Source organism: Neoarius graeffei, chromosome 3 (assembly GCF_027579695.1).
Source record: "Neoarius graeffei isolate fNeoGra1 chromosome 3, fNeoGra1.pri, whole genome shotgun sequence".
Classification (NCBI taxonomy): Eukaryota; Metazoa; Chordata; class Actinopteri; order Siluriformes; family Ariidae; genus Neoarius; species Neoarius graeffei.
The window spans coordinates 47,388,516-47,415,907 of record NC_083571.1 but is presented as its reverse complement, the minus strand read 5'-3'; the positions used below and the strand labels follow the sequence as shown (position 1 = coordinate 47,415,907).

General features: G+C 45.6%; 1 protein-coding gene across 1 annotated transcript in view; it reads right to left on the bottom strand.

Annotated features, from left to right (window-relative positions):
* LOC132882560 (ATP-binding cassette sub-family C member 2-like) overlaps window positions 1–27,392 on the bottom strand; it is a 144,311-nt gene that overhangs the window by 19,971 nt on the left and 96,948 nt on the right. The window contains exons 29-30 of the mRNA XM_060915654.1: window positions 13,505–13,663; window positions 9,466–9,632 (exon numbers count right to left, since the gene is read on the bottom strand). Coding sequence (XP_060771637.1) covers window positions 9,466–9,632; window positions 13,505–13,663 — 326 coding nt within the window. The remainder of the gene's footprint in view (window positions 1–9,465; window positions 9,633–13,504; window positions 13,664–27,392) is intronic.

The window sequence follows — 27,392 nt, the reverse complement described above, 5'->3', positions numbered from 1 at the left end:
AAAGACATTAAAGAAAAAAAGCAAGAAAAAAAATTGCGAATGGCGAGAAGTGTCCGGGAAGCCCTATATATACCCCCGCACCGACGCGAGCGCCACTGTCGCGCAGTAGTCGTGAACTGCTCGTGAACTCGTCGTGAACTGCTCGTGCCATGCGCAAACTGTTCGTGAAGTGCGTAAACTAGTCGTGAACTGCTTGTGCCATCAATGCGTGACCATGTCAGTGGGAAGGCACGGCCACGCTGCGACGTGCACCAATTCGTGAACATGTCATGAACTACTCGTGAACTCGACGTGAGCTGTTTGTGAACTATTCGTGGCAGTTCGTGACAGTCGTGGCATGGCGCGCACTTCCACGCACTGGCACGCATCCTCCCGCATCGTCCTGACGAGTTCACGACGAGATCACGAACAGTTTGCGCATAGTTCATGACCCGGTCGTGAAATTTTGTCGTGACCAAAATTTTGAACATTTCAAAATTCTCGTCCCGACATGGCACGCAGTCACGACGGGTTTACGCACACTTCACGCCAGTTTACGATTAGTTTGCGCACTGGCACAACTCGAGTCGTGCCAATGCGTGCCACGGAATCGTGCAAGTGTCAGCCTAGCCTTATGTATCCCCCCCACTCTCGCTTAAATCAGAATGCAAGCAATCAAAGGAATAGGACACTTATTATGAATGGTGACTTCAACACATAATTAACCCTGAAACAAGTAAGTAAAGAGCAGTGTTCTCTTCAGGGATTTCAAAGAGCATCCTGGTAAACTGTCATTTTGAAATAGCATTTTGATTCTTGAAATAGCATCAAAATCCACCCTATATGTTTCGTAAATACATTCAGTTGGTAAACAGGAAGTTGATGTGCAACAGACCTGAGAACGGTATACACAGTATACAGTAGTGCTTGAAAGTTTGTGAACCCTTTAGAATTTTCTATATTTCTGCATAAATATGACCTAAAACATCATCAGATTTCCACACAAGGCTGTTCTGTATGGAGGAATGGGCTAAAATTCCTCCAAGCCGGTGTGCAGGACTGATCAACAGTTACCGGAAACGTTTAGTTGCAGTTATTGCTGCACAAGGGGGGGTCACACCAGATACTGAAAACAAAGGTTCACATACTTTTGCCACTCACAGATATGTAATATTTTCATTTCATTTTCCTCCATGAATAAATGACCAAGTATAATATTTTTGTCTCATTTATTTAACTGGGTTCTCTTTATGTACTTTTAGGACTTGTGTGAAAATCTGATGTTGTTTTAGGTCATATTTATGCAGAAATATAGAAAATTCTAAAGGGTTCACAAACTTTCAAGAACCACTGTAGAACCCCAAGCTGAAGCTCAGTACCAAATCTGAAGCAACTGTGATTTGTAGTTGCTGAGAAAAAAGTGTTCCGAAAATGTCAATCCACACTATACGTTTCGTAAATACATTAAGTTGGTAAACAGGAAGTCGATGTGCGACAGACCTGAAAATGGTACACACGGTACAGAACCGCAAGCTGAAGTTTGGTACCAAGTACAAAGTGGCTATGATTTGTGGTTGCTGAGAAAAAGGGTGCTTTGGACAGACGGACAGAGATAAACCAGTATACCCCCCCCCCCTTCGCAGTGGGGGTATAATAAAAACCATGAGTTGGCCCCAAGTCCATTTTTCTCCCCTGACTCCTACAGAGAAGATCTGTTTCGACCTCGCTCTGACCGTCACTACGGTCTAAAAAAGGAATGATCACCTTTGTTCTGCCTATCACCGAGACCATATGTCAACAAAGTCATGTCCATGACCTCCGGAAGCAGAACGACTCATGTTATAAATAGCAGAGATTGCTCCTGGTTCAGTCTCTCATCTTGATCGCCTCATACGAGACCGTAAGTAAGAGACCCGTAAGGTAAGAAATCCTGATTTCTTTGCTTCACATTCCACTAATTCGTTACCTGCGCGGTACGGGTGCCTTGTGTCCCCGAGGATTGTTGTGGTTTGTGTATTTCTGAGCTATGTGCTTAGCTTAATTTGCCGGTAGGCTGTAAGCTAGTTTTTTTCAGGTATCCTTTTTGTTTGATGTTATATGCACTAGATTTCCGGGTAATCTGAGTTTGTTACCACTGTGTGCCTATACCGCTGTTCGCAGCCGTGGGCTTAGTGCGAGCCTACTAAGTGCGTTCGCACGCTGGTGTGGGCCGCCGTAATACCCATGTTTTGTGCTTTTTTCCTGTTGTTGTCGCAGCCGGAAATCGTGTGAGCCTGTCAGACTGCTGTTACAGGCCATGTAGCGCTATATTTGTTTGAATTGTCCTATATCGCCACGGTAAGTGGATTTGTTATTTGAGTTTCATACTGTGTTTTGGTGTGCACCTGCTATTGTGTCGTGCCTTTTTTTGTTGTTGTTGTTGTTCACTGGTGTAGCCTGCTAGGTGCGTTTGCATGCTGTGCAGGCCTCGGCAGTGTTCCTGTGCCACACCCTATACCCCTGTCTGCAGCTGGTGGGGCTAGTGTGCGCCCGCTAAGTGCATTTGTGCGCTGGTGTGGGCCATCATAATACTGTGTGCTGTGTTTTTCCTGTTTCCATCAGGTGCGTTCAGGTGCAGGCCGCGACAATGCTCCTCTGTGACACCTCCTCTGCCATGCCCTATACCCCTGTTCGCAGCTGGTGGGGCTAGTGTGTGCCCGCTAAGTGCATTCATGCACTGGTGCGGGCCACCATTGTGATCCTGTGGCATACCCTATACCGCTGTTCGCAGCCGGTGGGGCTAGTGTGCGCCCACTAAGTGCGTTTGCACACTGGTGTGGGCCACCATAATACCTTGGTGGATTACTCAAGGAGGACTCCAGACTTCAGACCGCCTAGGCCTCTGTGTGGCTACGATGACTTCCCACTACTACAGGATTTGCAGGGCCTCAATGAGTTCCAGAGATGGGCACAGGGAGTGTCCAATGTGCCTTGGAGCTGCCCATGTGCTGGAGGACGTGGACAACCCCTGCAGCGCGGCCTGTGACCTCTCCAGGGGGGAAAGACAGCGCCGGGCCAGCCAGGTGGGCGGCCATGTGTGCGAAAGCCGGAGAGAGAGGCGACGCTCCCCCGACCAGTTGTCCCTCTCCAGTAAGCATGGGCATAAGCACAAATGCAAGCATTCACGTGACCGGCAGCGGGAGTCCCCCCACAGGTCTGCCCAAAGAGAGGCGCCCAGACCTGCTAAGGGCCCTGCCTCAGCTACAGTGACGGAGACTGGTAACACGGAGTCACTCCAGATCCTCTCAATTCTCCAGGCTCTGTCACAGAGGATGGACAGGCTGGAAGGTCACCAGGGCTCGTCATCTACTTCCTTGCCCCCGGGCCAGGGGGGTACCCTCTCATCCAGGCCTGAGAGCTATGGTGAGGAAGATGGGCGGGGCGATGTGGATGTGCTATCCCTCTACGCTCCCCAAACAGCGACAGACGACACAACAACAGGTAGGGACAGCCTCGGGGGAGACCTGCATTCTGGCTCTGCAGAGCCGGCTGACGGCTCCACAGGGACGGAAGAGGCCCCTGTCAGCTCCCTGGTGTCACAGGTGCTGAGCGCTGCCAAGGTCCTGGGCCTTCAGGTGCCTCCACCTGCCCTGGCTCCTTTGGGAGGAGTTTGGGAGGGCACCTCTTGCACTACCCCACCACCTCCTATACCTGTGGCAGATGATTACACAGCAATGCTCAAGTCAACATGGGGTAAGTCGTTGCAGTGCCCCCAGTTTCATGCAGGCTGCCACCAGCTAGCAACAGCTGGTTACCCAGTTGAGACTGGACTGGGGGACATGCCACCAGTTGAGCCATCAATAGCCACATTGATGTCCCTGGGCCTTGCCCGTGTATCCCCCAATCCACATTGCCCTTGTAAGAAGTGCACCAAGATGGACCGCCTGGCCACTCGCTCTTTTAATGCATTGGCACGAACGGCCCGAATGGGTAACGCTCTAGCCATCACCCTGGCGGATCTACAGAAGACGCTGAGCCCAGACGATCAGGACACCAGGGCCCTGGTGGATGCAGCTCTTTCTTCCCACTCCCAGCTGACAAGACGTGGGGGATGCTATGGCCTCTGCGGTGTTGTGCCGCAGACAGGTTTGGCTGGCGCAAACCTCCCTGCTGGAAGCCATCAAGCAGGAGCTGCTGAGCCTCCCCGTGGTGCCTGGGCACGTCTGTCACCCAGGATCCCAGGTGGTGCTTGATCACGCTGAGCACACTGCGGCATCTAGGGAAGCTGTCCAGCATGTGTGCAGTAAGTCGGCTTCAACTGCCAGCCAGGCGCCTATGGGTAGGTATAGGCTGCGGCAGCCCACCCAGCCTCTGCCAGCGGGCAATGACCCGGTGGCCCCACGGGATTGGTGATTTTGTGCACCTGACCGAAGTATGGCCCCAAATCCCCGACCCAGGGGAAGAAGAGGACTGCAGCAGGGCACAGGCAGGGGTGCAGGCCGCGGCAGCGGTCCTGCATAGGAGTCTTGGGTCGCCCATTGATTGTTTTTCCCAGCTGTCACGGACGTCCTGGGAGGGGATTGCGCCAGTCCCTTGGGTCGTATGACCTATTGCAATTTCGACGGCAACCCCCTACGTTTTCAGGGGTCAGGGTAACATCCGTAAAAAACCCAGCTTTGATGTCCGTACTCATCAAGGAGGTTCAAGAGTTACTTCTAAAAGGGGCCACCTCAGAAGTACCGCCCAGCGCACAGCTCACTGGGTTCTACTCCAAGTATTTTATTGTTCCCAAAAAAGACGGCGGTCATCGGCCTGTTCTTGACCTCAGGCCCTTGAACCGATATCTCAAGGTGCTGCCTTTCAAGATGGTCCACACAAGAGTGGTAATGCAGTCCATCCGGCAGGGGGAGTGGTTCACATCTCTGGACCGAAAGGACACGTATTTCCACGTTCCAATCTGCCCAGAACACAGGCCCTTCCTGTGCTTTGCCTTCCAGGGCAGGGTGTTCCAGTTCCAGGTCCTTCCTTTTGGCCTTTCCCTGGCCCCAAGGATTTTTACTCACATGGTGTCAGCCACACTGTCCCCCCTCCAGGCTCGAGGTCTGAAAATCCTACCCTACCTGGACGATTGGCTCATCTGCGCCCCCTCCCAAGAGCAGGTAGTGCGCAACACAGACACAGTTCTGGCCCACATCCAATCCTTGGGCTTCACGGTCAGCCACAAGAAGAGCAACCTGCAACCCCACCAACAGGTGGAAATCCTTAGCATCTTCCTTGACTCAGTCGGCATGACTGTGTCTCTCACTCCACGGAGAGTGGACAGCTTGATCGAAATGCTGAAGTATTTCCGCTTGGGCAGTTTTGTTACGGCTCACAGAGTCCAGAAGCTGCTGGGTTTGATGGCCGCGGCAGCAGCAGTAATTCCCCTTGGCCTGCTGAGGGCACGCCCCCTGCGGTGCTGGTTCAACGCTTTCCATCTTCACCTGAAAGACGACAGGCAGGTGAGGCTGCGTGTGTCTCGGGCTTGCATCCAAGCTCTACGTCCTTGGAGGCAACCCCCGTGGATGTTGGAGCACATAAACGTCCTCGAACTGAAGGTCATCCATCTCGCTCTTCGAAGATTCCTGCCGGTGTTGCAATACTAACATGTTCTTGTGAGGACAGACAGCACCTCGGCGGTGTATCATGTGAATCACCAAGGGGCACGAGGTCCCGGTGGTGCCTCCAGGTGGCAGAGGAGTTGCTGACATGGGCATGGCCACAACTCTCTTCACGGAGGGCAGTGCACATCCTGAGTGTGAAGAACAGAGCGGCCGACATTCTCTCCAGGACGGGGCCACTCCCAGGAGAATGGAGACTGAACACGGACATCATCAGCCAGATCTGGATGTGGTACGGTGTTGCACAAGTGGATCTCTTTGCGTCAGCAGAGACAACACACTGCACAGAACAGTACTCCCTCACGGGGCAGCCATGGCAGTTACCATGCAGAGTGGATCTTCTGTCACAGGCGGATGGGCAGATCTGGTATCCGAACCCAGGTGCCTTACGTCTATGGGTTTGGCCCCTGCAGAGTCCATCACTGAGCGGCTAGATGAGTCTGTACAATAGACACTCAATAACACCAGGGCTCCATCTACTAGAGCTTGCTATGCACTCAGATGGAGGATCTTTTCAGATTGATGTGCCGGCATGGGTCTTGAGCCAGCAGCTTGCCCTGTGCCACGTTTTATGCTTCTTGCACTCCCATTTGGATCAAGGCAAGGCAGTCAGTACAATAAAGGTCTATGCTTCAGCCATTTCAGCCTTTCATGAGGGCGCAGACAACAGACCCCTGGGTAGGCATTCTTTGATTGGCCAGGTCTTGAAGGGAGCACGCCAGTTGCGTCCAGGTTGCACCTTGCAGGTGCCGAGCTGGGATCTGCCCACAGTCTTAACATCGCTCACTGAAGGTCCGTATAAGCCTATTTCAGATGCAGATTTGTCATCTTTGTCCCTTAAGACTGCTTTTCTCTTGGCACTCTGTTCAGCAAAGCAGGTCGGAGAGCTGTGTGCTCTCTCCATTAGCGACGACTGTCTAAGGTGGCAGGCAGGAGGCACTGGCATGTCGATTTGGCCAAATCCAGCTTTTCTGCCAAAGGTTCTTAATCAGCAGTCCATCAACCAGGTTCTGGAGGTGTCCCAATTCCAGCCTTCCTCTGCCTCGCAGGCAGAGCAGGACAAGTTGCTCAGTTTGTGCCCAGTCAGGGCCTTGAGGGCTTATCTGGCCCGTACACAGTCCTTGAGGAGAACGCACTCTTAACTTTTTGTCTGTTATGGGGTGGCGAAGTGCGGGCTGCCGCTTTCCAAACAGAGGCTGTCTCATTGGCTGGTGGAGGTTATTTCCCATGCTTACAGGGCTCAGGGGATACTGGTCTCTTCGGGTATGAGGGCTCACTCTACGGTACCAGAAGTGTAGCTATGTCTTGGGCTGCCCTTAGGGGTGTGACAGCAGGCGAGATCCGTGCAGTGGCTTCATGGGCTACGCCATGCACTTTTACCAGATTTTACAGGGTGGACGTAACTCGCCCAGCTCCGGTCGGCGCCGCCGCCCTCATGTCTGTGACCGAGCGAGGTTCTAATGACTAATTCTGGGTTCCTTGCGACTTTTTTGGTATGTGTCATCCCTTTTTTAGACCATAGTGACGGTCAGAGCGAGGTCAAAACAGATTGTAAGTTACGAAGGTAACTATGGATCTGTGAGACCGAGGGATGACCGTCACTATCCTTGTCGCTCGGACCATCCTGAGGCGCTCAAGGTAGGAGACTGAACCGGGAGCAATCTCTGCTATTTATAATGTGAGTCGTTCTGCTTCCGGAGTTCATGGACATGACTTTGTTGACACATGGTCTTGGTGATGGGCAGAACGAAGGTGATCATTCCTTTTTTAGACCGTAGTGACAGTCATCCCTCAGTCTCACAGATCCATAGTTACCTTCGTAACTTACGTTCTAATAAATGGTTTTGTCCATTTGCGATACACAATTTCATTTTGCTATTCTTAGAGGGGGTCAGTCATAGTGGCAACAGGCTGAGAAAATCATTCCAGACTTCTCTGTGCCCAGCCACAGCTCCTTCTGGGAGATCCCCAGATATTCCCAAGCCAAACCAGCAATATAATCTCTCCAGCTGGTCTGCCCCAGTGTCACTGCAAGCATAAGCTATATTGAAAGCTTCTCAGCACTCATAGGTACAATCCACTATCTAGTTGCTGTATGTTTAGTTCTTAGTGTTTCTGCTGCTTCATGTCTCACACATATATACATAAGCCATGCTGCAGTTATGGCTTTAATTACTTTGATTCTGATATTAGATGCCACTGGAGCCATTGAAGTTTAGCTAGCAAGGTAATTATAATAATACAAATTATTCTATCCACATTCACTGGATATGAGCAATCGTGTGCTCTGATTGGCTACTCCACTAATCGGCTATCGGCTCATATACCATGAGTAGGGAAAAACAAAATGGAGGAGCGTGTTGCTGAACCAATCGAGGACAAAAAGTCTCTACTCGAAACCACTCCCCCAAAATTTTTTTTATCACATATTTAAAAGAAACACAAATCGCTAAAAGAATATAGTTTTGTTGTTTTTCCAAATATCTCCTGTTCCACACCCCAGCCCAGTTGGTGACAATAATGCACCTTTAAGTTGGATTGCCAACCACCAAAAAACCCTGAAGAAGAAGAAGACGAAGAAGAAGAAGAAACCTAAATAAAAAAATACAAAAAAGCAACAAAATATGGAATAAAAATATTTGATAGTAAGAATGTATATTTTTTTTATTTTTCAAGAATTATTATTATTGCATTTTCCACAAATTGCTATTGTCACTTTGCCTTTTTTACATTCTCAGCAAAAATGATTTTGTCGGACATTTTGTATAAAGTTTTTATTTCTCAAATTTGCAAAAGATAAAAATAAAAATTTTCTGTTTCTCAAAATCCAGCGAATGTGGATAGAATAAAACAGTTATACCAATCAATCTTGTCCTACATGGCTTATAGCTGACTTGGTGCGATGTGCCTCATCAGCTATCAGCTCATGTACGACTCGATTTTGTAGAATAACTTAATTAGCAAATTTATCCTCAGTTGATATCAACTGAATAAATAAATAAATATATATATATATATATATATATATATATATATATATATATATATATATACATACATACACACACACATATATATATATATACACACACACATATATACACACACACAGGAATGTAACTGTAGAGTTCATATTTAATTTAAAAGAAAAAAAATCTAGTTTAGAATACACTCATTTCTAGTTTAAATTTGCACACATATATACAGCCCTGTGCAAAAGCCTTAGGCACATGTAAAAAAAATGCTGTTGAGCAAAAATGGCTTAAAAATAATTAAATTAAATGTTTCAACATTAAAATATATATATTATAAACAGCACTAAGCCAATAAACAAAAAAAAGGCAATATTTGGTGATGACCCTTTGCTTTAAATAAATAAATAAATAAATATAGTCGTCTCGGGTACAGTGAGTGCAGTTTTATAAGGAAATGAGCTGTAGGCTTTACTGAGCATCTTGCAGAACCAGCCACAGTTCTTCTGGACGCTTTGACTGTCACACTTACTTCTTAATTTTGCACCAAAACCCAGCAGCCTTTATTATGTTTTCTTTTTTAATCTGAAAAGTGCACTCTTGCGTAATACGTTGCTCAGATACAAACATCTTTTTTTCTGTAACATTTAATTTTGTTCTAGAAAATGAACGTTTGGACTCTAAAATGTTTTTGTACTGACGCGATAATGTAGATGTCATAAACAGAAATCCATAACAAAGACTGTATGAAAAAAATATATAGGGTGCCTACGACTTTTGCACAGTACTGTATTTGGAGTACTAAATGATAGATAGATTGTATATCATGGCATGTGCTCTACATACATAATTCAAATAGTCAGGTTTATCCCTACCTGAGATTCTCTCCTCCTTCTGCGACTTCATGCTGCAGTCCTGCTGGCAGAATCTTTACATAATCCTTCAGGTGAGCCAGTTCTAAAACTTTCCAGATCTCCTCATCACTGAACATCTCAAAAGGGTCTAGATTCATCCGCAAAGTCCCAGAGAACAACACTGGGTCCTGCAAGTGCATATTTACATTAATTCATTCATCCATTCATTTCACTTTGCTTGCTGGGGGTTGCATTTCAAACTTCCCTAGCCACAGATCCCAGCACCTCCTGGGGGGAGTCACAGGCCAACGGTGACCTCCAGCAGGTCCTCTGTCTGCCCCAGGGTCTCCATTCAGTGGGATGTGACTGAACTCTTCTTACAAAGGTATTGCATTTGCTTCTGGTCATAGTTAGTGGATGTTTACAATGCCTGGCCAAAAAGGTCACCATTTGGATTTAAATAGGCAAATACTTAAAAACCTTTGATTGGATAATAACTGCAGTGATTAATATTTCAGCTGGCAACAATTTGTTTAACCCTAACTGATGCAGTGAGTAACTTCTTTCTTTAACAACCATGTTGGAAGATGTATCCTGTGGTCATGGTAAAAGATACTATTGTGTTTCAGAAGGGTCAAATTCTTGTCCTGTATCAAGCAAAGAAAACAACTATGGAGATTGCTGAAATGACTGGAATTGGGTTAAGAACTGTTCAGCGCATTATTAAAACCTGGAAGGATAGTAATGAACCATCAACTCCGTGGAAGATATGTGGTCGGAAAAAAATCTTGACTGACCATGATCAGAGATCACTTAAACACTTGAAGTCAAATCATTAAAAAAAAAAAAACAGCAGCAGTTACGGCTATGTTTAAAGGTAGACTGACTTTCAGATTTTTCAGGTTTAGGTCATAAAAAGAATTTTCCCTGACACCCAATTATTTTTGTTCAGTGGATCAAAAGCTACTGAATTTGAATCACAGCCATCCAATTTTATTTTTGTTTTTTGTTTTGTTTTTTAAATAGAACAATTAATGAATTTAGAGCCACGTGGCCCTAAATTCTCTGCTATTATTTCTTGCTTCAACGTGATGCAATACAAAGAAACTACATCATGCATCCGTGGTGGGCTTTCCCCATTCACGCAAGGCATTGTGGGATACAAATTTGAAACAGGAGAGAAAAATGGAGGACGTGAGTGTGCAAATGAAACATGAAAGACTGACTACAGTAACGGAAAGCGAGAAGAAAAGACATATTATGAAGGAAAAGAAACGCAGGACCAAACTAATAAATATCGGTGGTCAGCGAGCACCTCGGTGTGATCAACTGTTCATTTAGTGACAGAATGATATAACTGTCAGTGCATGGTCAAGGTAAACCTGTAGATGGCGGTCATGCAACACTGGATGTCAGCTGCCGTAAAATCCAGGAGAAGACGACGACAATGCGCAAAACATGCACAAAACATGCGCAAGCGCACATGGACTTCCTCTGTCTGCTTGACTGCGCGAAACGAGTGATTTCATGCACATTATTTGCTCGGGAATCCCTTCAAATTAAATAACTTTCCAGCCAAGGAATGGCCTGGATTTTTTTTAAATATTACAGAAATAAACATACACTATATTGCCAAAAGTATTTGCTCACCCATCCAAATTATCGGAATCAGGTGTTCCAATCACTTCCATGGCCACAGGTGTATAAAATCAAGCACCTAGGCATGCAGACTGTTTTTACAGTTTGGAGCTGGCCTCTTCCTCTTCCAACATGACTGTGCACCAGTGCACAAAGCAAGGTCCATAAAGACATGGATGACAGAGTCTGGTGTGGATGAACTTGACTGGCCTGCACAGAGTCCTGACCTCAACCTGATAGAACACCTTTGGGATGAATTAGAGCGGAGACTGAGAGCCAGGCCTTCTCGTCCAACATCAGTGTGTGACCTCACAAATGCACTTCTGGAAGAATGGTCAAAAATTCCCATAAACACACTCCTAAACCTTGTGGACAGCCTTCCCAGAAGAGTTGAAGCTGTTCTAGCTGCAAAGGGTGGACCGACGTCATATTGAACCCTATGGATTAGGAATGGGATGTCACTTAAGCTCATATGTGAGTCAAGGCAGGTGAGCGAATACTTTTGGCAATATAGTGTATCACAATGACCACATTTCAGAGGGAACTAAATGTCACCGATTTTATGAAATCAAAAGGCTGTCTACTTTTAATAAGTGAAAGTAAGAGCATTTCCACATGCACAATATAATGAGAACTCACAGGATTGGGACTAAACAGCTGTGTGGCCATAAAAAAAAACACTTGTTAGTGAGACTAATCAGAAGAAAAAGTTGGTACAAAGAATAAAGATTGGACTCTGGAGCGATGGAAAAAAAAGTCATGTGGTGTGATAAGTCCAGATTGACCCTGTTCCTGAGTGATGGGTATGTCAGGGTAAGAAGGGAAGCACATGAAGCGATGTACCCATCATACATAGTGGCCACTGTACAAGCCTCTGGAGACAGTGTTATGATCTGGGGTTGCTTCAGTTGGTCAGGTCGAGGCTCAGCAGCGTTATGGGGCAATAAAATGAAGTCAGCTGATGACCTGAATGTACTGAATGACCAGGTTATCACATCAATGGATTTTCTCTTCCCTGACGGCATAAAATTAAGGCTCAGATTGTGAAAGAGTGGTTCAGGAAGCATGAGGAATCATTTTAACACATGAATTGGCCACCACAGAGTCCCAACCTTAGCTCCAGTGAAAGTCTTTGGGATGTGCTGGAAAAGATTTTATGGAGTGGTTCAACTCTCTTGTCATCAGTACACAATCTCAATGAAAACAATTGTCAAAACAATGCCATGGCAAATGCGCGCCATAATCAAAGCTAAACATAGTCCAATGAAATATTACAATGTGCGCTTTTTTTTTTTTGGCCAGGCAATGTAGTTCTAGAGCACTTGGATCATTTTTACTGAATATGTTCTGCCTCACTCACAGGTTGTTATGTAGTAAAGTTTCTGCCAAATGTTTCTGCCAAAATCCATGCTTGGAAATTTAACAGTGATTGTTAATTTTTAACCAATTAACACACAGAAGAATCATTCCGTCAATCAAACATTCATACGATGCTTGCTTTAAAAAAAAAATAGTAGTCTCAGGTACAATGAGTGCAGTTTGATAAGGAAATGAGCTGTAGGTTTTACTGAGCATCTTACAGAACCAGCCACAGTTCTTCTGGACACTTTGACTGTCACACTCGCTTCTTCATTTTGCACCAAAACCCAGCAGCCTTCATTATGTTTTCTTTTTTAATTTGAAAAGTGCACTCTTATGGAATATGCTGCTCAGATACAAACATTTTTTTATCTGTAACATTTAATTTTGTGCTGGAAAATGAACGTTTGGATTCTACAATGTTTCGGAACTGACTTGATAATGTAGAAGTCATAAAATAGAAATCTATAACAAAGTTTATATGAAAAAATATAGGGTGCCTCAGGCTTTTGCACAGTACTGTCTTTTTGCCTTTTAATTCAACAACTGCTATTAATTATTTAGTCACTATAGTAATGCTCATCATTCTTCGCATCCATGTCAAATACTTAAATTCTGCATGAAGAATAATAAAAAAAAAGTATCAGAAACTGCAAAGCATCCTACTTGCATGAATTCATCCAAAATGTTGACACGCACTTGTGGACTGGAAAAGTTTTTGTTTTATGGGATTTTTCTCTCTAAATATATGTTCTATGCACCTCCACATATGCAGCTTGCTAATAAATCCATCAAACAAGTCGGACAGCAGTTGAGATGAAAATTACTTGTCATGCTTTTCTTAACACAAAGTGACTTCACTGGCAAAGGAGACTACAATCTTAACTAGTAAACCTTCACTTGGACTTTGCATTGATTTATGACTTTGTTTTAAAATAACGCATTGCCATGTTGCCATTTTTGGAAGTGTAGTTCTGGATTGCATCTATGGTGTTCACAGTATGTCATGGTTTTAATTCCCTATTAAATATTGGTGTATGTGGACAAGGAGTCTATGGATCACCTGTGGAATAATGGTTAACCGGCTCCTGAGAGTATGGAGGCCCAGGGTAGCGATGTCAATTCCGTCTATCATGATGCGTCCCTCAGCTGCCTCAATGATGCGGAACAGACAGTTGGTCAGGCTGGACTTGCCTGCTCCTGTTCGACCCACAATGCCAATCTGTAAAACAGGCATGTAACACAGTCTAGTTGTGCAGTGATTACTTCCCACCATTGATTATTTTTAAGTGGAACAAATGTGTGTTTGGATTATTTGACACCATGACACCTTCTTTCAACTACTTCTTGTCTACAGACTAATGACTCAATTGTCTGCATGCATCTGTAAAGATGTGACACTTTACATAGAGCTCCTGCTCTTTATATTTTATATTACATATTTTTAGTTTGGGTGGCACGGTGGTGTAGTGGTTAGCACTGTAGCCTCACAGCAAGAAGGTTCTGCGTTCAAGCCCAGTGGCTGATGGGGGCCTTTCTGTGTGGAGTTTGCATGTTCTCCCTGTGTCTGCGTGGGTTTCCTCCGGGTGCTCCGGTTTCCCCCACAGTCCAAAGACATGCAGGTTAGGCTAATTGGTGGCTCTAAATTGACTGTAGGTGTGAATGTGAGTGTGAATGGTTGTCCAGGGTCCAGGGTGTACCCTGCCTCTCACCCACAGTTAGCTGGGATAGGCTCCAGCTTGCCCACGACCCTGCACAGGATAAGCAGTTATGGATAATGGATGGATTTGTATAGCGACCTTCTTTGTCCTTTGCTCAGACATAATATTTTCAACGTAACAAAATAGTTGTGTTCTTAGAAGCATATTTTCGAATGATAAGCTTGATGTGTGGTCTGTGTAAAATGATTCCAAAGTGGAGCTCATACAATCTGTAGAGCACAGACAGATACATGCCATATGAAGACGGTACCAGTCAAAAGTTTGGACACGCCTTCTAATTCACTGTTTTTTCTTTACTTTTATTAATTAAAAGACACTCTATGTCTTAAAGTAATGATGGATGTCATTTCTCTTTACTTACTTGAGGGATTTTTGACATAATATGGATTACTACAGTTGTGGTGTTGAATAGGGCTATTTACTGTATTTTTATTATTTACTATTTGATCTCAAACACATTAAGAAGGCAAGAAATTGCACTAATTAACTTTTGAGGAGGTATACCTGTTAATTGAAAAAGCATTCCAGGGGACTACCTCATGAAGCTGGTTAAGATAATGCCAATAGTGTGCAAAGCATCATCAAGGTAAACTCCAAAGAATACTAAAATATGAAACATTTTTTTGTTTACCACATAATTCCATTTTTGTTCCAGATTGACATCTGGAACAAAAATTTCATAGTTTTGAGGTCTTCAGTATTGTTCTACGATGTTGAAAATAGTCACAATACAGAAAAACCTATGAATTAGTCAGGGTGTACAAACTTTTGACTGGTACTGTATACAAAGGGTCTGATCTCTCAACACTATTATGGTGCATCTTCTAGAAACTACTGATCTCATTTGACAGTGATGGTCTAAACATCTTCGAGCTGGATGGCTGCATTGGTTGAAAGCAGCTTTCTTCAAGGTACAGTATATTGCACAAGTATTCATCCCCCTTGGTGTTTGTCCTGTTTTGTTGCATTACAAGCTGGAATTAAAATTGATTTTTGGGGTGTTAGCACCATTTGATTTACACAACATGTCTACCACTTTAAAGGTGCAAACTGTTGTTTTATTGTGACACAAACAATCATTAAGATGAAAAAAAAAACAGAAATCTGGAGTGTGCATAAGTATTCACCCCCTTTCATATGAAACCCCCAAATAAGAGCTGGTCCAGTCAATTCACTTCATAAGTAAAATAATTAGTTGATTAAGATCCACCTGTGTGCAATTAAAGTGTCACATGATCTGTCACATGATGTCTGTATAAATCAACCTGTTCTGCAAGGACCCTGACTCTGCAACACTACTAAGCAAGCAACATGAAAACCAAAGAAGCCTCCAAATAGGTCAGAGACAAAGTTGTGGAGATGTATAGATCAGGGTTGGGTTATAAAAAAAACCCAAACTTTGAATATCCCACAGAGCACCATTAAATCCATTATAGCAAAATGGAAAGAATACGTCACCACTACAAACCTGACAGGAGAAGGCCGTCCACCAAAACTCACAGACCGGGCAAGGAGGGCATTAATCAGAGATGCAACAAAGACACCAATGATAACACTGAAGGAGCTGCAAAGGTCCACAGCAGAGTTAGGAGTATCTGCCCATAGGACCACTTTAAGCTGTACATTCCGCACAGTGGGGCTTTTTGGAAGAGTGGCCAGAAAAAAGTCATTGCTTAAGAAAACATATTTGGAGTTTGCCCAACAGCATGTGGCAGACTCCCCAAACACATGGAAGAAGATTCCAACAGGACAATGACCCTAAACATACTGCTAAAGCTACACTGGAGTAGTTTAAAGGGGAAACATTTAAATGTCTTGGAATGGACTAGTCAAAGCCCAGACCTCAATCCAATTGAGAATCTGTGGCATAACTTGAAGATTGCTGTACACCAACACAATCCATCTAACCTTGAAGGAGTTGGAGCAGTTTTGCCTTGAGGAATGGAAAAAAATCTCAGTGGCTAGATGTGCTAAGCTCACGGAGACATACCCCAAGAGACTTGCAGCTGTAATTGCAGCAAAAAGTGGCTCTATAAAGTATTGACTTTGGGGGGTGAATACTTATGCACACTCCAGATTTCTGTTTTTTCATCTTAATTATTGTTTGTGTCACAATAAAACAACAATTTTCACTTTTAAAGTGGCAAGCATATTGTGTAAATCAAATGGTGCTAACACCCCAAAAATCCATTTGAATTCCAGCTTGTAATGCGACAAAACAGGACAAACACCAAGGGGGATGAATACTTTTGCAAGACACTGTATATCATGTTTCCATGGACTTTGAATAACAATATAGAGCATGATTATGATTATTAATCATTATTGGTGGTGAATTTAACAGGTGATTAATGGGGATGGCTGAGGCTTGAAGGGTTGGTGACCTCTCTTTCAAATTCTTCCTGACCTCCAATATGTGCATTGATATGCATTTGTGTTAGCAAAACTGCATGTGTCAGATTCAAAACATGACAAATACTGTATATTTAATTACATTAGTTTAATTTTATAGTTGATGCTGCGACAAGGACAATAATTCATATGAAGTACATGCTTTGTACATGACATTAACTCAGATCATTCCTAAACCTAAGACCAAGAGAGTGTTCACAATTTTGACTAGACATACAGACATACTGGTTTTCGAGTATTTAAGTAGTTCATTGAATTGTTGCCAATCAGGTCTTCCCAATCTCAGTGCTTTCTGAGTCTTGTTATATCTGATTGTGCCTTGAACCCTTACCCTGTTTATCTACCCGGTCAATAGCTTATCCATTGGCTTTGTTGAACTTGACTGCTTTTGACTGTATTTTGACCTCTGCCTGACTTATTGTTGTGGATATTTGGATTGTGATTTCACTTTGCTTGCTACGATCTTTAGTTGCTTGCTGCAATAACAAACCCTCCGCCTCAGTGAACATCATTGCAGTGACCCGGACATGTAGAGTCCTCCTCTGCAACATCCAAAGGATCCACCCTTTTCTTACCACCTACTTTACTCAGCTCCTGGTCCAAGCACTGATCCTCTCACGCTTGGACTACTGCATCTCTCTCCTTGCTGGCCTTCCAGCTTCTGCCATCAGACCCCTGCAACTCATCCAGAATGCTGCAGCTTGCCTGGTTTACAACCTCCCTTGTTCTTCCCATGTCATCCCTCTGCTTGCCGACCCGTACTGGCTAACTGTCGCAGCTCCCATCAAATTTAAGACATTGGTGCTAGCTTACCAGGCTGTCAAGGGCTAGCTTACCAGGCTGCCAGCATACCTCCAGAATCTGATCCACCCTTACACATCAGCCAGATCCCTACACTCCACTACTACTGGTCACTTGGCCCGTCCTTCTCTCCTCTCTTGCCCAGCTCGCTCAAGACTACTGTCTTTCCAGGCTCCCCATTGGTGGAATGAACTTCCCATTGAGGTCAGAACTGCCAACTCCCTGACCACCTTCAAGTGCAGACTGAAGACTCACCTCTTCAGGCTGCACCTGTTCCCTGCTTTCCTGCCCACTGCATAACTGTTTCGATCTAGACCAGGGGTGGGGAACGTCCGGCCTCCTGGCCGTATACGGCCCATGAGACCATTTGATCCGGCCCGCAAGATGATTCATAATTACTCTCACACACACAAAAAATTCAATCAGAAAAAATGAGACCGCAATTAATAAAATAGGCGAGTGATTGTCTTTCCGGGCCAAGGTCAGGGTCCTGAACCCCACACGAGCAGATCGTGATCATGTGCGGTCACGTCACGTCATTTAGCGGGCATAGACAGGCTGTTTAATGATTTCACCAAAACGCACCATGGCGAGTATGAAGAAGAGAAAGGTAGATGCACAATGTCGTGCTTTTCAGGAAAAATGGACAAATGATTATTTTTTCGTAGAAGTAAAAAGCAAGCCAGTTTGCTTAGTTTGTGGGGACGCCCTTGCAGTGATGAAAAAGGCTAATCTGGAGCGTCATTACAGCACCAAACACGCCAAGCTGGATGAGCTGAAAGGACAAATGCATGTGGATAAAATTAATGCTCTTCGGGTGAGTTTGGGCGCCCAACAAGCAACATTCACAAGACCTCAAGGTAACCAAGAAAATGTTACACAAGCTAGTTTTGTGGTAAGTGAGCTAATCGCCAAGAAACTGAAACCACATTCAGCAGGGGAGTTTGTGAAGGACTGCCTTGTCACTGCCGCAGAACTGCTCGCACCAGACAAAGTGAAACTTTTCCAAAGTGTCAATTTGTCTCGAAGAACCGTCTCCAATCGGATTACTGACATGGCACAAGACATTGAGAAAACACTGAAGGATACCGCGAGGGATTTTCAGTTTTTCTCTTTGGCCTGTGACAAGACAACAGACATCTCAAATACCGCCCAACTCGCCATTTTTGTGCGTGGGATTACAGCCGAGTTTGATACACTGGAGGAAATGCTGTCTTTGCAAGCCATGCATGGCACTACCAAAGGTGAGGATTTGTTTGAGCTACAAAGCAATGATGAGCTCAAAGCTAGGTACAACCACCTTCCTCTGCTTGAATTCTACAAACTGTATGTGCATCCTGAGGATTTTCCGACTCTGAGAAGACATGCACTGAAGTTTGCATCACTGTTTGGGACAACCTACAGTACTGCTGTGAGCAGTTCTTCTCAAAACTGACCCTTGCAAAGTATCGGTTCCGCTCAAGACTGACTGACCCAAACCTGGAAAACCAGCTGCGAGTAGCATCATCATCTGTACCATCTGACATCAGATGCCTCGCCAAAGAGTTCCAGCCTTCACATTAGGTCGGCCAGATATAATAATAATAATAATAATAATAATAATAATGGGGCGGCACGGTGGTGTAGTGGTTAGCGCTGTCACCTCACAGCAAGAAGGTCCGGGTTCAAGCCCCGCAGCCGACAAGGGCCTTTCTGTGTGGAGTTTGCATGTTCTCCCCACGTCCGCGTGGGTTTCCTCTGGGTGCTCCGGTTTCCCCCACAGTCCAAAAGACATGCAGGTTAGCCTAACTGGTGACTCTAAATTGACCGTAGGTGTGAATGTGAGTGTGAATGGTTGTCTGTGTCTATGTGTCAGCCCTGTGATGACCTGGCGACTTGTCCAGGGTGTACCCCACCTTTTTCCTGTAGTCAGCTGGGATAGGCTCCAGCTTGCCTGCGACCCTGTAGAACAGGATAAAGCGGCTAGTGATGATGAGATGAGATCCTCATTACATGAAATGCTCAAAGTGGTTTACAATCAGTACATACCGTATAAAATCAATAAGAACACAAGACTAAACTCCGAGCATTAAAACAATAAGAGGTGGATAAAATTTAAAAAGAAAATGGGAAGATTAAAAAGGGATAAAACAGAAAGTTACACCACTAAAGTTGCCTTTTTATTTGAATAGCATGAAAGAAAGCTAAAATAAATGGGCTGCATCTTAAAATTTTCAGCAGAGGTTATGGGTTAAAAAATTTAGTTTGGCCCCCATAGGATGTTATAAAACTCGAAATGGCCCTTGATAGGAAAAAGGTTCCCCACCCCTGGTCTAGATCAACCCAGGCTGTGTATGGTCTAAACTAGGGTTAACCGTTTTGAGTTCTCTATTTAGTTGTACTTTATATGGCTGGTTTATTTCCTTGACTGTTTGAGTATTGGTACTTCAACAACTGGCACTAGAACTTTCTTGTCTAGAAGTTCAGCATTTCATGTACCTGACTTTTGTACTCATTCAACGACCCTCTGGATAAGAGCGTCTGCTAAATGCCATGTCATGTAATGTAATGTAATATTAAACCTTTTGCCAATGGATCCTCACCCAGATTCACATCATGGATACCAGGATAGGGGAAATATTGGAACGAGTATCCATTCCCCTTACAAAAAGACAAGTACAGTGAGCTCAAGGCCTCAAATGGTTTTAAGTTTAAAGACATACTATGAATTTTATATATTCATATTTTATACATAGTTTTTTCAATTACCATTGGATGTAATGAAAAATACGTAATGAATATAAATAATTACAAAAGCATTTTGCAATAGCGTTTTAACCATTACCATTAGTGCTCCAAGTGTCAACTTAATGGACTTGATATAATGAATTTAAATGTAAAAATTGATCATTGACACAGTTTTGATTAATGTTTTACCAACAATAAACACGTGTGGCAGCGGGGGCGTGGTCAAGCATCGGTCTGTGACAGGAGGGCGGAGTCAGGGAAGGTAAGTGGCAGAATTACTACACCTGATGGCAATTAACCTGTGTTTGTGTGTCTTCCCAGTGACCGTGCCCTACTTAAGGAGGGAGAGCGAGAGCAGAAGAGATTCTCCCCCGAACGAGACGCCAGTTGTGTGTGTTTTTGATTACATGTTCACTGAAAAGTGTAACAATAAAAAAATGCTTCACGAACCTAAACTCTGTCTTGCTGTCTTCCTGTGCTCCGCCTCTGTGTGAGAACCGCTACAGTGGTGCCGAAACCCAGGAGAATCTCTGGAGCGCAGAACAGCCCCATGGAGTCTTCCCCGTTCGCCGACCTGATCCACGCCCTCGCCACGGCCCAGCAAAGCCAGCACCAGGCGCTAGCCACCCTCCGAAAGGAGCAGGAACAGCGGTTCGAGGCCCTGGTGTTGGCCCAACAAGAAGACCGTCAGGGGTTCCGGCACCTCCTCGCGTCGGCAGGGTCTACCAACGCTCCCATCGCGGGCCCGTCCCCCCTCACCCTAACAAAGATGGGCCCGTAGGACGACCCCGAGGCATTCCTCACACTCTTTGAGCAAGTCGCAGAGACCTCGGGGTGGCCGATGGAGCAGCGCGCGGTGCGCCTTCTCCCCCTGCTAACGGGAGAGGCGCAGCTGGCCGCGCTACAGCTCCCTGCCGACCGCCGGCTGGCCTACGCGGACTTTTGCCGGGCCGTCCTCCAGCGTGTGGGGCGCACCCCCGAGCAGCAGCATCAGCGCTTCCGCTGGGCCGTTCACGTTTGGCCAGCAACTCCGGGAAGCCTGCTGGCGGTGGTTGAGGGCCAACAACCGTGACGCCGAGGGGCTCATCGACCAGGTGGTACTGGAACAATTCATCGCACCCTTGCCGGCAGGAACCGCGGAGTGGGTCCAGTGTCACCGCCCGGCGTCGCTGGATCAGGCAATCGAGCTGGCGGAGGACCATTTGGCGGCTGTCCCAGCGGCAGGACAACCGACAGCCTCTTCTTCTCTCCTCCCCTTCTCTCTCTCCCTCTCCTCCTCTGTCTCGTCCTCGCCCCATTCCCCCACCGCGGAGGCAGGGGCCGGCGCCACCCCAGCCGGCCCGCCGCACCCGCGGTGCCCTCCCGTTTCACCCTTCTGTGTTTGTCTCTCCCCCCCCTCAGGTGAGTGAGCCCCAGAGCGCCGGTGCAGAGAGAAAGCCCGGGCCGGTTTGCTGGCACTGCGGGGAGCCGGGCCACCTCCAACAGCAGTGCACGGTAATGGAGGTGGGCACGGTGGTTCAGATCCCCGAAGCGCCAGGAGCCACCCTCGATCGGGCCGGAGCGTATCGCATACCGGTGAGTATTCAAGGGGATACATATCAGGCATTGGTGGATTCTGGTTGTAATCAGAGCTCAATTCACCAAAGCCTGGTGCAAGATGAGGCATTGGGGGGACCACAGGGGGTGAAGGTGTTGTGTGTGCATGGGGATGTTCACAGCTACCCTTTGGTGTCGGTTCACATTTTTTTCCAAGGGGAGAAATTTATAGTAAAGGCGGCGGTTAATCCTCGCCTCACCCACTCGATAATTTTGGGGACTGATTGGCCGGGATTCAGGGAGTTGATGAGTCATTTAGTGAAGAGTGGGTCCTGCCATATTTCAGCAGGGGGAGGTCCCGGTGTCGCCTTGGCGGGAGCCGCTGTCACAGAGCCGTCTGCATCATCTCCACATCAGAGTGAGGAGCCACAGGCTCCTCCTCCCTCTCTCGGGGAATCCCTGGCAGATTTCCCGTTAGAGCAGTCGCGAGACGAGACTCTGCGGCATGTGTTTGACCAAGTGAGAGTAATCGATGGTCAAACGCTCCCGCTGAACGCCACCCCAACCTTCCCCTATTTTTCTATTATGAAGGATAGATTATACTGAGTGACGCAGGACACTCAGACGAAAGAGCAAATCACACAGCTTTTGATTCCAAAAAGCCGCCGGGAATTGGTATTCCAGGCGGCTCACTTTAATCCCATGGCTAAACACTTAGGGCAGGATAAGACACTAGCCCGAATAATGGCCTGATTCTATTGGCTGGGGATTCACGGCGATGTCCGTAGGTGGTGTACGGCATGCCGCGAATGCCAGTTAGTAAATCCAGCGGCCATTCCAAAAGCACCTTTGCGCCCTCTACCGTTAATCGAGACCCCGTTCAAAAGAATTGGGATGGATCTCGTCAGGCCATTAGATCGGTCAACATGAGGGTACCGCTTTATATTAGTTCTGGTGGACTATGCAACGCGATACCCGGAAGCAGTGCCTCTTCGCAATATCTCAGCACGCAGTATTGCGGAGGTGCTCTTCCGCGTTATCTCCAGAGTTGGAATCCCGAAAGAGATTCTGACTGATCAAGGCACCTCGTTTATGTCATGAACACTGAACGAACTGTATGGGTTATTAGGTATTAAGCCGATCCGCACCAGCATGTATCACCCACAAACGGACAGTTAAGTTGAACGGTTTAATCGCACCCTCAAGAACATAATTAAAAAATTTGTAAGTGAGGACGCACGTAACTGGGATAAATGGCTCCAACCCTTATTATTTGCAGTGCAAGAGGTCCCCCAAGCCTCCATGGGGTTCTCCCCATTTGAATTATTATATGGGCGTAAGCCGCGTGGCATTTTAGATGTGCTGCGAGAAAATTGGGAGGAGGGACCTTCACCAAGTAAAAATGAAATTCAATACGTTATTGACCTGCACGCAAAACTGCACACACACACACACCTAACCCAGGAGAATTTGCAGCAGGCCCAAGAACGGTAAACCTGCCTGTACGACAAGGGTACCCGCCTTAGAGAGTTCGCACCGGGAGATAAAGTACTCATACTGTTGCCCACATCGAGCTCTAAATTAGTTGCCAAGTGGCAAGGACCCTTTGAGGTCACACGGCGAGTCGGGGACGTCAACTACAAGGTGAGGCGAAAGGACAGGGGTGGGGCGCTACAGATTTACCACCTCAATCTGCTCAAACTCGGGAACGAGGAGGTCCCCGTGGCGTTGGTGTCGGTGGTTCCGGAGAAGTTGGAGCTGGGGCTGGAGGTTCAAAAGGGAGCATCGGCATCGCATACCTCTCCGGTCCCCTGTGGAGACCACCTCTCCCCGACCCAACTCGCGAAGGTTGCCCAGTTGCAGACCGAGTTTTCGGACGTGTTCTCGCCCCTGCCCGGCCGCAAAGACCTCATAGAGCACCACATCGAGACGCCCCCGGGGGTGGTAGTGCGTAGCCGCCCTTACAGGCTACCCGAACACAAGAAAAAAGTGGTTCGGGAAGAACTCGACGCCATGCTTGAAATGGGCATCGTAGACTGGAGCAGCCTGGTGGTCTTGGTACCCAAGGCCGATGGGTTGGTCCGGTTCTGTGTGGACTATAGAAAAAGTCAACGCGGTGTCTAAATTCGATGCGTACCCAATGCCTCGTATTGATGAGTTGCTCGATCAACTCGGCACGGCTCGCTGTTACTCGACAATGGATTTGACAAAGGGTTATTGGCAGATCCCCTTGACTCCATTATCCCGAGAAAAAATGGCCTTTTCCACACCGTTCGGCTTACACCAATTTGTCACCCTTCCTTTTGCGTTGTTTGGGGCGCCTGCTACGTTTCAGCGGCTGATGGATAGGGTCCTCCGCCCCCACGCCACCTATGCAGCCGCGTACCTCGACGACATCATTATTTTTTTTCTTTCAATTACGTTCATTATGTCTTATATTAAATATAGTTAGTTTTTTTTTCTTTTTTATCAGACATCTAGTTTTTAGGTTTGTTTACCTGACATGTTTCGACGTACGACTGTCGTCTTCCTCAGAGTGTCACCAGATGTTATTGGTGATGCGTCACCAATAACATCCGGTGACACTCTGAGGAAGACGACAGTCGTACGTCGAAACATGTCAGGTAAACAAACCTAAAAACTAGATGTCTGATAAAAAAGAAAAAAACTAACTATATTTAATATAAGACATAATGAACGTAATTGAAAGATTAAGAATAAGTTGTGGAGATAAAAGCATCAAGGAGTTTCGCCGCCTAGAGAGATTGACGCAAAAACGGGCATGCTACAGGAACCACCTGAGATTCAATCTGCGCTGCCGGGATGAGGAAGTCGTACCGGCCAGCCTGAACATCAAGAACCCGATTCCAACCAGAAACGCGGAGAAGATGATCAGGAAAGTGCGGATGACTCTGGTAAAAGAACTGATGCAGTGCACAACTGACAAACTAAATAATATCAACAGCGAACTACATAGGGAGACGGAAACTTTCAAACGCCGGTTTCCCCAAAACAAGGACATGGAATTAGCAATACACGGACACTTGGCAGACATACACGAGCAGGAATTCACCAAGACAAAAACCCGATAAATCCGAAAACTGGACAAACTCATCGCACAGAAAAAGAAGGCAGAACCGGAGCACGCACATATCAACGAAAAATGGATCCACAACATATCAAGGTACAAACTCTCACAAGCAGAATGCAGTATACTAGGAAAAGGACTTAACTACGCTGTCACACCGCACAATATACCACACGATGAATTCATTCTGGCAACTGAATTAGCATGTGAGAAAATACAGGATCAGGCACAAAAAGCAGCACTAAGAAACGCAATAGCTGGTATATTGAAAACGGCCAAACCACCACCTAGCAACATCACTAAACAGGAAGCCAAAGCCATGAGAACATTAGCAAAAAATAAAGACATCACAATCCTCCCAGCAGATAAAGGCAGGACAACAGTTATTATGGACACTGATGAATATGAACAGAAAATGATTGAATTACTCAGTGACAACGCATTTGAAATATTAAGAAAAGACCCAACAGAAGACAAGAAAAAGAAACTTAAAGCACTACTCAAACCACTACTCGATGAAAATAAAATAGATAAGCAGGCATACAATCATTTAGTACCCACAGCCAACTTCATCCCCAGGATTTACGGCACACCAAAGATACACAAACCAGGAACACCATTACGCCCCATAGTAGATAGCATTGGTTCAGTGACATACAACTTATCAAAAGCACTCACCAAAATAATTAAACCATTACTAGGACTCACAGACCAACACTGCAAAAACTCAAAACAACTGGCAGAAGAACTAAAAAACATCAAAAAGCAGCAAGACGAAGTTTTCATATCACACGACATCATATCTCTGTTCACCAGAACACCCACGGAAGCCACCATACAGATAGTACAAGAAAAATTAAAAACAGACAGGACGCTCAAGAAACGCACAAACCTCACTGTACAAGACATCACTCAGCTCCTTCAATTCATCGCCACGTCCACATACTTTCAGTTCAGGAATACAATTTACAGACAGAAGGAAGGTTTTGCCATGGGAGATCCACTATCAGCCATCATGTGCAGCTTTTTCATGGAAGAGCTGGAGCAGAGAGCACTCACTACAATACCAGCAGAATACAGGCCAACACTCTGGAAACGTTACGTGGATGACATACTAGAAAAAGTGAAGCGGGGATACACTCAACAACTCACCGACCATCTCAACACCATAGACAATACCGGCAATATAAAATTCACACATGAAGAGGAAACGGAGCAGTCAGTAGCATTTTTGGACTTAAAAATACATCACACAGAAGATGGGGACATCAAAATAAAAGTACACAGAAAACCCACACACACCGACCAATATTTAAACTGGACTTCCGAACACCCCATAATGCACAAAATATCTGTAGTTAGAACATTACATGAACGCGCAGCAATAATTACAGATCCACAGGACAAAGAACAGGAGGAACAACATATACAACACGCACTGAAGGCATGTCAATATCCACAATGGGCAATATCCAAAGGGGCGGAACAGGTTAAGAACAATAAAACACAGAAGAAAGAGAAAAAACAAACCAACAAACAAGAACACAGGGGAGTAGTTACATTACCATACATTAGGGGAATAACTGAACACATTCAAAGAGCAATGAGGAAACACAACATTAACACACCTGTCAAACCATACACAACACTCCGTCAGATCCTGGTTCATCCCAAAGACAGAATACATCCGGACAACAGATGCAACACCATATATGAGATTCCATGTCAATTATGCAATAAAACTTACATTGGCGAGACAGGAAGGAGTTTCAACACAAGAAAAAATGAACATAAAGAGTGCGAAAAGGAGACAGCTACAAGACAAACCCGAACAATAAAACACACCCTATATAAGGAGAGAGAGCGCAGAGGAAGTGAGCTCTCTCCCCAACCAGACAACTTGTGTGTGTGTGTGTGTGTGTGTGTGTGTGTGTGTGTGTGTGGCTGGGAGAGTGTGTTGTTGCATCTGAAAAGAGCAAAATAAAACAAGTTTGGAACTTTATTCTGGCCTGCCGTTTTTCTGTGCTCCACCCCCTCCTACGAACTGCTACACTGTAATGGAACCTTGCCTTGTAAAACATTCAACTCCTCTTTGTTTTGGCTCTTCTTTGCTGTCTAATTCTGTAAAGTCTCCTGTATTTCATGTAACACCCACTCACATTATATGTGAATATGAAGACTTCACCCTGTTTGAGCATTCATGCATGAGCTTTTGATGTGGTCAAAAAAGTAATTACACCCCTTACACCCCTGCTCTAGAGCTCTCACTGCTGTAGGATTTTGTTTGCAGTAACACTTGATTGAAATTTGAGAAAGGGTAGAATGTTATGGGCAAATCATAATATATAGATTTAGGCACTGCCTAAAAGCGGAGCTCCCATCTGTTTCTGGGTTATAGAATCTTCTTATATCATAGCCAGTCTCTTTTGCTTTATTTCTTTACTGGCTAGCACTGGCCACTAGGCGGTGTGTCTCATCTCATCTCATTATCTCTAGCCGCTTTATCCTGTTCTGCAGGGTCGCAGGCAAGCTGGAGCCTATCCCAGCTGTCTACGGGCGAAAGGCGGGGTACACCCTGGACAAGTTGCCAGGTCATCACAGGGCTGACACATAGACACAGACAACCATTCACACTCACATTCACACCTACGGTCAATTTAGAGTCA